We start from the raw sequence: 11479 nt of genomic DNA, 5'->3' as shown, positions 1-11479 counted from the left end.
AGCAGTTAGGAGCGATCAGGGTGGCAGGCAGGTGAGCAGTTAGGAGCCAGCAGTCCAGAATTGTGAGAAGGATGTCTGACTGCTGGTTTAGACCCGATTCCTGGGATTGGTGAGGGTGCAAGCTGGTCTGAGGGGACCCCCCTTCCCGTGCACGAATTTCGTGCACTTGGCAGGGTCCCTCAGCCTAGCCTGTGACCTCTCGCAGTTTGGGAGCCCTTGGGAGAGCCCAGTGGGGAGCAGACCTAAGCCTAAGTCAGACATCCTTAGCACTGCTGAGGAGGTGGGAGAGGCTCCCGCCATCACCACTGCGCTCGCCAGCCGTGAGCCTGGCTTCTGGCTGGGTGGCGCTCCCCCTGTGGGAGTGTACTGACCACCAGGTGGCAGCTCCGGCACTGAGTGTCTGCCCCCTGGTGGTCAGTGTGTGTCATAGCAACCGGTCATTCTGCCATTTGGTCAATTTGCATATTAGCCTTTTATTTTATAGGATAGGATTGATGGCATTATATTGTAATTTATCTATTAATGATTTATCTTTTTATTACAGCTTTTATTTTCATTCATTCATTTATGCAACAATTATATTGGGAATAGAACATTATTATGAACTATGCCTAAAAATACAAAAGCCAGCCTAGCCAGCAAGGCTTACTGGTTGGGCATCAATCTATGAACCAGGAGGTCACTGTTCAATTACCTGTCAGGGCACATACCCAGACTGCAGACTGGATCCCCAGTAGGGGGCATGCAGGAAGCAGCCAATCAGTGATTCTTTCTCATCACTAATGTTGCTATCTCTCTCTCCCTCTTCCTTCCTCCCCCTGAAGTCAATAAAAGCATATTAAAAAAAAACTTTCAGAAAGGAAAAATAAAATTGTTTTAAAGTAAAAGCTCAATGGATGTGGATGGATTAAATAATAGATTAGATAAAACTGAAGTGAGAATTAGCAGCAGGGAGATGGTTGGAATAAGTTGAACCAGACTTGGGTGTCCCACATCAGGGGGCTCCCAGGGTATACTCACATTCACCCCACAAGACAGCCAGCATTTGGGTACCTGCCATAGAGAGGGCATGGAGGCCTTATCAGCCAAAGAAGCAACAGCCAATAGATGTATGACCATCACTGTGGCCAGATCAGGGAGAGCAGACACTTGTCCCTTACTCCCTGTCCTCTGTCCTAATACCCAAGTAGAGCTGAGCTCAAAGGAGGGAGCTGTGACCCATAGGCTGCTTGGTCCCATAAGTGGGCCTCCAGAAGAATAAAATAGGACCCCGGGGGGAGAGGGCAGCCAGCCTCAAAGCACAGAGGTGTGACAGTACCTGTGTGTTGGGGAATCTTTCAGTAAGTCAGAGTGGCTGGCATGGAATGGGGCAGAAACAAGGCTGGCAGGAGAGGTGGCACTCCGATTAGATGTGAGTTTGGCCTTCCTCCTCACGTCCATATTTTTTTCCCCTTTGATCTCTGTGCTCTATTATTGAATGATTTCTTTGTACCTATCTTCTAGTTCCCAATTTTCTCTTTCTCAAATCTGTCTAATCATCTGTCCCTTATTGATTGCATTTTTCCCATAAGCATTTCATACTCAGCTGTTTAATATTCTGCAGCTAATCGTTCATAGCTGAAACCCTTGTAGGGTAACCCTGTGGTGTGTGTCTCGTAGACTCTGTCATGCAGGTTTGTTCCTAGTGTTTCTGGCTGTCACTGATGGTGACATCGTGCTTGAATGAGGTTAACCTGTAAGAGTCCGGGGGAGGGGAATCCGTATAGAGCAACAGCAGAGCAGACTTTTTGGACACCTTTGACAATCTAGCATGGAGTCACTGTAGCCATGACAGTTATGTCAAGTGCTATGTCAAGACTGAGGTAACCAGAACACCCTTTGGTAGGGTCTGGAGCACCCAAAGCCACAAGTCTGGGCACTCAGAGTGGGACCTCCACCCCGGGGGGGCTCTAAGAACTCAGAGCTCCAACACTGAGCCACACCAACTGTACCACAGTCATACTGGGAGCCCTGCTGGGCTTCCATCCACCGGTCACTGATGCCACTGCAGCCACCTGGCTTGAGGACAATGCCCACCTCTCCACCTGGGGACACACCAGTGACCCAGTGACTGGGACTGTGTGTCTAGCACTCGCTCGTTCCTGTAAGCGCCCCATCTCTGTGTGTGACTCTCCTGGCTGATTGGGGAGGTCTCCCCTAATGAACCTGGCAGTGTGGAAAGACAGAGGCGTGTGTGATGCTTCCATGCTCATGCCAGGGTCTCTGTCAGGCTGCTTTCCTCCAGGAAGAATCTGTGGTCCAGGAGCAGGACTACAGGCCTAGAGCCGGTGTACCTCCTTGAGCACTTCATTGAATGATGCAGTTGAGGCTCCACTTCCTGCTGGGTTGGCTCCAGCCTAGTGTTCTGATTGTGATGCTGATACCAGCATTGGCCTCAGGGAACCTGCCTTTACACTCAGCCCCTGCTCCAGTCAGGTTTCAGTCCTCAGGCCTACTGCGGTTGTCCGTGGAGATTTCCTTTCACTCCCACGCATCCAACAATGCACTAAAAGGCATCTTTTATCCAGAATCTAGTTGTGTGGGTCTTTTTTTTTTTTAACAGCAGGAGGACCTCCACATTGCTGAAAATGAAAGAAGTCAGGAGTATAGTTTTTATCCTGCAGATAATGAAAAGCCATTAAAGGCTGCTTTGAAGTTTTGTGTGTTACCCAGCTCACTGGGGAGATCGCCCGGCAGACAGACAGGAGTGAGACTCAGGCAAGGAGATCGCTGACCAAGGTATTCTAACAGCGCAAGTAACAGATGACAAAGGCCCACGAAACAGGCCTAGAGATGACACTTAAAATATGATCATCAAAGAATTGTCACAACTTAGTAATTGAATATTTCTGAATAATTAGGCTTTCTCCAAGTTTATAGGTAGCAAGGACTGGTGACTATCACTATCAAAGTACTAAGCATTCCTTTCTGGGTTTTTCTTTTCTCAGCACAATGAGTGAAATACTTCTGTAGGGGTTCAAACAAGCCGCCCCAAGATGTGTCACTCTAGAGCAGTGGTTCTCAACCTTCTGGCCCTTTAAATACAGTTCCTCATGTTGTGACCCAACCATAAAGTTATTTTCGTTCCTACTTCATAACTGTCATGTTGCTACTGTTATGAATCGCAATGTAAATATCGGATATGCAGGATGGCCTTAGGTGACCCCTGGGAAAGGGTCCTTTGACTGCCAAAGGGGTCGCGACCCACAGGTTGAGAACCGCTGCTCTAGAGTGTTGATTATGTCAAGCTGGAAACAATCAAGGCCTAGAAAGCTCAGGAAGAACCTTGGGCCTCGCCCCAAATGCCTAAAAGAATGTAACGTGGAGGACCTACTCCAGGAAGGGAGCTACCTTCACAGATAACTAGTTTAATCTAAAGTAAGGAGGAAGCTAGCAAGGCCTGTTTGATCGAAATCCATCCTGTGTCCCACTGTTAAAGATGGCCCAGCAAATATTTATTTACTACACATTAATGTATTCATCTCCTTGTGAACTGCCTTACTTCCTGTTTGAAGTCCTGGACCCCAACTTCCCCCTCCTTGCCATCGAATGACATATATGCCTCATTTTTCCTGTCTTTGGAATTTTCATGCATATGTGAATTTCCCATGTGCACATGTTAATATTTAATTTCTCCTGTTAATCTGTTGTATGTCATTTCGATTATTCGACCAGCCAGAAAGAACTAAGTGGGAAAGAGGAAAGTGTCCCATCTCCAACACCTCTGATGTAAAACACCTTTTTCATTTATATTTACTAAAACATTTGACCTTGGCATGAGCCACGACTGAGCTATCAGGATTTGTAACTGCTGTGGCCCTTTGCTTATCTTGTCTCCAGGCCACAAGGCATGATGATCCAAAAGAAACGCCTGCTGCAAAAGTCTAAGGCACCTCCAGAGCTCCTCGGTAGTGCAACAGTGCAGCCATCTCTCTCACACACACACACACACACACACACACACACACACACACACACACACTATAAAATCTTTAGAAAGGAAAAGAGAACATTTGTAGGAGTCTAATCCACCTCTCAGAAACTAGGTCATTCCTTGTCTACTCTGCCCAGTCCTCTGAAGCATCCATACACTGTTGTGTGGAAGACAGTAATACGAATTGGAAAAAATTAAGTACCACTATTTCCATTTCATTAAAACTGCTAACTTCAGGGAAAATGAGGCTGTAGTTTGTACACGTTGGACCTGTTGGATTATAATCAACAACAAGGGCAAAAGAATTAGCTACTTACTAGATTTCTCAGCATTTACTACAGGATTGAGCATGCGTGCTGATGACCTACTTTCAAAGTGTGTTGTGTGTTTTATTTTTCTTATGGTAATGAAATGCTCATATCTCTCAAATGCACAACAGACATACAACCACCATCCAGATAGCACAGTTAGAATTTTTAAAAATTATGTGTTTCAAGGAGAGACATTGGGGGGAGGATGCAGAGGGCATGGCCTAACAACCTAATAGCAAGGCGGTGCTGTTAGATATCAGTGGACACAGGCAGAACGAGAGGTGGACAACTAGGAACAATGGGATAAGTTTCCTCTCAGCAGAAGGCAGGGTGAAGAGATGCCAGAACTAGGGAGCAAATATTCTCCCCATCCCCAAAGCAATAAGGCCAAGCAGTCCCTGAAACTTTGAGGCCATCCTCAAGAGGAAGAGGGAGAAAGGGAAATCCTGAATTGACTAAATTTAAACTGGAGGATGACAGAGAAAACAGAATGACCAAGTTTTTATTTTCTGCCACCAAAAAATTTAAGATTATCTTGAATTATAGACAAATATAGGGACTACTTTTGGCACGGTTGAGGCCATAGCTTGAAAACATCACACCCATGACTCAAATGTAAGTGGGAAAGACTCTTCCATCCCCCGACAGCCCTTTGTCTTTCTTCCCCCACCGCTTCTAATTAAGACAGCTCCTTAGCTCTCTCTCTGCTCTCCAGATCTTCCTGCTTCTAAAACCCACTAACATGAGTAACAACAGCTGGAACTGGGACGAGATCACCCATACTGTGTCTCTGGGTTTCTGCCACACTAGAGATAGATCCTGGTTTTAGACCAGATTTGAAGTGATATGAAAGAAAAAGCTAAATAAATAATATTTGGGCCAACACCAATTGCCCGTGTGCATTCACTCTCTATATCCTTGAACATTGTTTCAAACCAGAGGCCCGGTGCACAGATTCATGCACCAGTGGGGTCCCTCAGCCTGGCCTGTGCCTTCTCACAATCTGGCACACCTTGGGGGATACAGTAGTGCATGAAGCGGCAGGAGGCCAGGGTGCCGCTCCTGCCACTGCCGCTTGGTAGCGCTGCGCGGAGGCGGGAGAGGCTCGCACTTGCCAGTGTGAGCCCAGCATCTGGGGCCTGTCGGTCAGCTGAGCAGCACTTCTGCTGTGGGAGTGCACTGACCACCGGGGGGCAGCTCCTGCATTGAGCATCTGCCCTCTGGTGGTCAGTGCGCATCATAGTTACCACTGGCATCCGGTTGCTTAGGCTTTTATATATATAGACTAGGGGTCCAGTGCACGAATTTGTGCACCTTGAATGACACTGTGAGCCGCAAGGCTGTGGTGGGCACAGGGGCAGGTCTTGGCCCATCCTTTGCACTCCCGCCTTGGCCCTCCTGCTGTGGACCTCGGTCCCCTGTCTGCCGGCAGCCCCACTCCCGCCACTGCTCCCATTCGCTGATGGCGCGGGCCCTGCTTGCACACACTGATGCTGACTATGCAGAGTGATTGGGGCCGGTGCCAGCAGTGGGTGTGAGCAGTGGCTGCTGCCCCCATCACCCCTCAGGAGCATGAGGAGGTGGATAAGCCCTCAGGGGCAATCAAGGCCAGCAGCTGCTGCTCTCACCTGCTGATGGCACTGAGTGATCAGGACCTGCACCAGGCGCTGGCAGTGGGTACAAGCAGGGCCAGTGCCAGCAGTGGGTGTGAGCAGCAGCTCTGGCACTGGCAGCAGGTGTGAGCAGCGGCTGCCAGCCCCAATTGCCCCTCAGGAGCAGGGGGAGGTGAAGCCCTGAGGGGCGATCAGGGCCGGCAGCTGTTACTTGCACCCACTGACGGTGCCGAGCAATTGGGCCAGCACTGGGCGCCAGCAGCAGGTGTGTGCAGTGGTTCTGGGTTGGCAGCAGGTGCAAGCACCAGGCAGGACCGCAGTGCATGGGAGCAAAGAATTTTCAGTAACCCTAGAGGCTCACCCCGATGACAGCGACTGGTGCCCTGCCTTGGCCTGGCGCCCCCCGATCACCTGCTCCACCATCCCGCTGCGGCCGACGTCCACCATGTTCCACATGCGCCCCCTGGTGGTCAGTGCACGTCATAACAACCGGTTGTTTGGTTGTCCCACTGTTCGGTCTATTTGCATATTAGGGTTTTATATATAAACATGGTATGTGTTCTGAGTACTTTCACCTTTTAAACAGACTCTCTTTGGCTAACATAACAATTTAGTGTCAACTAGGGATGAGAAAGATTCCTCAAAGGATGACTCTGCTGGTAGCGAACCTCACTGGTGAACTTAAGAGTCCATCCACTGTGCTGCTCATACTGCTCTTCTTTTAAAACACTATGATGAATCTTCTCTGAAGACACTTTCAAAGTATATGCAAAAAATACAAAAACATCATTTCAAATGATACTTACTTAGCCAAGTAATATTTAGTGGAGCTCTTATTAGGTGGCTAAGCACTGGATTAGAGACAAAGAATACAATGATGAACAAGACACAGACCTTCTCTTAAAAAAAAAAACATAGTCTAGGACCTAGTTTGCAGCACCATGGCTAAACGCACCAAGGTCAGAGTCACTGGTAAATACAGGAATCGTTACGGCACTCCCTCACTAAAATAATGAAGAAAATTGAAATCAGCCAGCACACCAAGTACACTTGCTCCTTCTGTGGCAAAACCAAGATGAAGAGGTGAGTTGTGGGGATCAGGCACTGTGGTTCCTGCATGAAACAGTAGCTGGTGGTATCTGGATCTACAACACCACCTCTGCCAACACAGTCAAGTCCGCCATCAGAAGGCTGAAGAACTGAAAGACCAGTAGAAGCGCTACAATTTGAAACATGCTAGACTATAATAAATGGGTTCATTTGTATAATCAAAATAACCACAGTATAATCAATGGAAGAGAACAGAGAGCCCAGAAATAAACCCAGGTCTATATGTCAATTAATTTGCTACAAAGTAGCCAAGAATATACGATAAGGAAAGGACAATCTCGTCAATAAATGGTGTTGGGAAAACTGGACAGCCACATGAAAATGAATGAAACTAGATCACTATTTTACACCATACACAAAAATTAACTTAAAATGGATCAAAGATTTGCGTGTAAGACCTAAAACCATAAAAGTCCTAGAAGAAAACAGGTGGCAACCCTTGTGACGTCGGTCTTGATGATGGTTTTTTGGGTTTGACCCCAAAAGTAAAGACAACAAAAGCAAAAATAAACAACCGGGGCTACATCAAAGTAAAAAGCTTCTGCACAGCAAAGGAAACCATTACCAGAATGAAAAGGCAACCTACCGAATTGGAAAGAAATATATTTTCAAACCATGTATCTGAAAAGGGGTTAATATCCAAAATATATGAAGAATCATACAACTCAACAGCAAAAAAACAAAACAAAACAAAAAAACACCCCACAAATGATCTGATTTTAAAAGTGGGCAGAGGATCCAAATAGACATTTTCCCAAAGAAGAAATAAGATGGCTGACAGGTACATGCAAAAGTGCTCAACATCACTAATGATGAAGGGAATGCAAGTCAAAACCACACTGAGATATCACCTCATACCTCTTAGCATGGCTACGATCAAAGAGATAAGAAATAAGTGTTAGAGAGACTGGGCATACAGGTCTGCCTTAGTCTGTAACAAAATACCACAGCCTGGGTAACTTATAAACAACAGAAAGTTGTTTCTCATAGTTCTGGAGGCTGAACCAGGCTGACCAAGCACCCCAGTGGGGACCCCCACCCTGAAGGGTGTGTGACCAGCTGCAAACTGCCATCATCCCCTCACCCAGACTGGCAAGGCACCCCAGTGGGGACCCCCACCCTGAAGGGTGTGTGACCAGCTGCAAACAGCCATCATTCCCTCCAACGATTGAAATTTCTTTTGAGAGCCACATTTTTTAAACTTAAACTATACAGGTAGGTACATTGTTATTAACTTAATTAGGGTACTCCTAAGGCTTAGGAAGAGCCACACTCAAGGGGCCAAAGAGCCGCATGTGGCTCGCGAGCCGCAGCTTGCTGACCACGGGGCTAGGAAGCTCTATGGGGTCTCTTTTTATAAATCACTAATTCCATTCATGAGGGTTCCACCCTCGTGACCTATCACCTCCCAAAGGCCCCACCTCCTAATACCATCACCTTGGGCATTAGGTTTTCAACATATTTGAGGGAAACACAAACATTCAGACCAGAGCGATGCCACTTTGCCTAGGAAGCTCCAGGTTCACTCTGTTATTCTGGTATCACTATTAATTATGCCCCCTTTTCCTTCAAAAATGTCATGGCTTGGACAATAAATTATATGGTCACCTTTCCTGATATGACTGTTTACTTTTCTGGCTTCATCTGGTACCTTTCCTGACATCCACTTAATCCTAAAACCCTGCTTATTTCTTCCAGGTGTTCTAACGTGCCAGGCTTCCTCCTACCCTGGTCTCTCACACACTGTTCACTTTACCTAAGATATTCTCTTCCTCACTCCTCACTAGGTCTGGTTCATTCTGTGTAGCAGGGAAAATAGTGTAGTAAACTGTTTTTCAAACTGTGAGTTGTGACCCGGTAAAATCAAGTTTGTGGGTCACATCCAATATTTTTTTTAAAGTAAAACTGTCTAGAATAAAAGAGAAGAGAGCAGAACGCATTGCCATAACTACCGTTTGTGAAACTGCTGTTTCGGGTGCTGAGTGATGGTGTGTGGACTGGGTCATGGCGTGAAAGGCATCTCTGACTGGATCAGAGTCAAAAGGTTTGACACACATCGGCATAGGCTCCGGGATCAGACTGTTTGATCTAAATCCTGACGTTGCCACTTCCTAGCTTTGTGACCCTGGACAAGTTATTTAAACTGTGTGGATTTTCCTCATTTATCTTATGAGACCGTTATGAAAATTAAATGAATTAAAATGCTTAAAACTGCACATAGCATGTGTTGACCATTTATCATTCGCTAACCTTCAGGTTCTCGTTGGAACATCACTCTCTCCAGAAAGCTTCCCCTGACATGAAGTCAGGTTGGGTGCTCTCCTGTGCCCTCCCCACCTTCACACTCATCTCACTTGTCTGAGGAGATGTGCCCAGGTCTGATCAGATCACTGGGAGCTACAGAAAGGCGGGTATCTTGTTCATCATTCGGTATCTAGCAGTTAGCATAGTACCTGGCACATAATAGGTATCAGTAAATTTTTGCAGAATTAATAATTTAATCACTCCTGGAAATAGATACACAGCCATTTGTTTTATGCAAATAAAGTCATCTTGGGACTTACACACCTGAGAAGTCACAGTCATTTTGATGAAGAACCTGTCACCTTAGTTTAGATTAAGCCTGATTCTCTTAATTTGAAATGTCAGAGGGTTATATAACTTTTTATAATATACACTCGTTAGCAATGTAGTAAAAGATTTATGTTGGGTGGCTTCTTGATCTAAAATTCATAAATAATTTTTAAATCAGCATCTATTAATTTTTCTTTTAATCATTATGATGGAGAAAGTTGGGTGCTGCGTGACAAATAGAAGGCGGCACCTTTATTTATTTATTTTGGGGGGGGCAGTAAAAATAGTATTTTATTCCACCCTCTCCCACTCACCATCTCCCCACAAGCCCCAGTACATTTCTCCCTTCTCGTTTCCACTGCAATGTTACAATCAGAAAACAAATGTGTGTTGTGGTTTTATTGGGGGGGAGGGGGATTTGGGGAGGAGTATGGGTAAAAACAGTCAAATAACAGTAGGAATTTTTCCAAATAGGTTATCCACTTAGTCATCATCCTCTCCCTCATCTTCAGGCTCCCATCTTTGCTTCTGAGCCCTTTCTTCAAGATCTTCTTCATCTTCCTTGTTGTTTACTTCCCAGTCATAACCTCTTCATCCTCCTCTTCTCCTTCCACTGCCTGAGCATCCTCATCATACTCTTCTTCCCCCTCTTCCTCCTCTACATCGCCCTGGGGCCTGAGGCAGGGGCCTCCTTGTCATCCTTCTAGATATGTAAGTTATAGGAGGAGCTTGAACACACTTTATCCATAGTCATTCAGGTTGGTTACCTCATAACTGAAAAGGTCTGTCTTGAGGTTTTCTAACTTTTTCAGTGGCTCTATTGTGCTGAGGTCTCTATTTTGTTGACACTTTTTTTGCCAATACTTCCAGGCCTCCTGCGATTCTGTTATCGCTTAGTTCAAGCTTCTTAAGTTTGTTTAACTTTGGTAAGTTTGTGACTGAGGTGAAGTTCATGTTGATTGTATTTAAGAACTCCAGTTCTTCAAATTCATCTGTGAGGCCTTCGATTTTGCCTCATTAGACCGACAGTTGTCCAGGACAAGCTCTTTCACATCAGAGGGCGTCCCGCTCCGCAGCTCTAAGTGAATCCATTTGTCCATGTCCATCTCGTGTGCGCTCTCTCTGCAGAGGCTCCTAAGCCAGTGGAATTAAATCAATAAACCCTGAACCCACAGTCACACATTTTAGAATTTGAAGGCTCAACCAGCTCCACTCCAATCTTCAAAAGGTGGCACATTTAAATGTAGTTACCATCCATCTTTCTAGTCTTTTATTTAACTGAGCGCTGCAAATAATTGTGGTTTTGCTCTATTCATTCATTTCAATGTAAGACTTTAAATAGTTTTAACTAAGTCTTTTTCATGTATGAATCATGTTTCCCATATTTTTGAAGTAAAAAGGAACAATTAAGTTGAAAGGCATTTTAATTGGCTTAATTAATACCAACTATATAATACATAGTTACTATGTTGATAACCACTCAAAGTTCCCTTATCAGTTCTTTCATATGAAGAATGCTTTGCAATGCTCTGGTGATTGACATAGACTATTTCAGGGAAATGTGAAAGCATACAGCAACTGGCCTCAAAATGGAAGACATCAATCAGTGCCCAGTTTATGAGCAACACATAAAAAGAATATGCAACTGCTAAAAAAGTATTGCATTACCAGGAGGGACAAAGACCAGAGCCCAGAGCAGTGCTGTACTAACGGCAGATTCACCCTGACACCTGGGGGTGGTCTGGGGAACTCCTGTACAATTCTCTTACTAAGTCAAATGGACACATATGTCAGATGATGATGAGGGTTACAAAGAAAATAAAGCAGAGAGGAGGGCTAGGGAGTGCCAATCGTGGGTGGGGTGTCAGTTTTTAATAAAATGTTCAGGAAGACCTCCC

General features: G+C 45.5%; 2 protein-coding genes and 1 pseudogene across 2 annotated transcripts in view; 1 reads left to right on the top strand and 2 right to left on the bottom strand.

Moving 5' to 3' along the window:
• The window catches only part of ENTHD1 (ENTH domain containing 1), a 77866-nt gene that overhangs the window by 16441 nt on the left and 49946 nt on the right, over positions 1 to 11479 (bottom strand). The gene's annotated exons all lie outside the window — the stretch shown is intronic.
• On the top strand, positions 6839 to 7100 carry LOC102765274 (annotated as a pseudogene).
• Positions 10322 to 10736, bottom strand: ANP32D (acidic nuclear phosphoprotein 32 family member D). The gene is given in 3 exon segments (XM_015571903.1): positions 10322 to 10427; positions 10429 to 10597; positions 10600 to 10736. Coding segments are annotated over 3 exon segments (363 nt in total). The 5' UTR covers positions 10688 to 10736.

This window comes from Myotis davidii, unplaced genomic scaffold (assembly GCF_000327345.1).
Source record: "Myotis davidii unplaced genomic scaffold, ASM32734v1 scaffold428, whole genome shotgun sequence".
Lineage (NCBI taxonomy): Eukaryota > Metazoa > Chordata > Mammalia > Chiroptera > Vespertilionidae > Myotis > Myotis davidii.
This window is presented reverse-complemented; position numbering and strand designations above follow the sequence as displayed.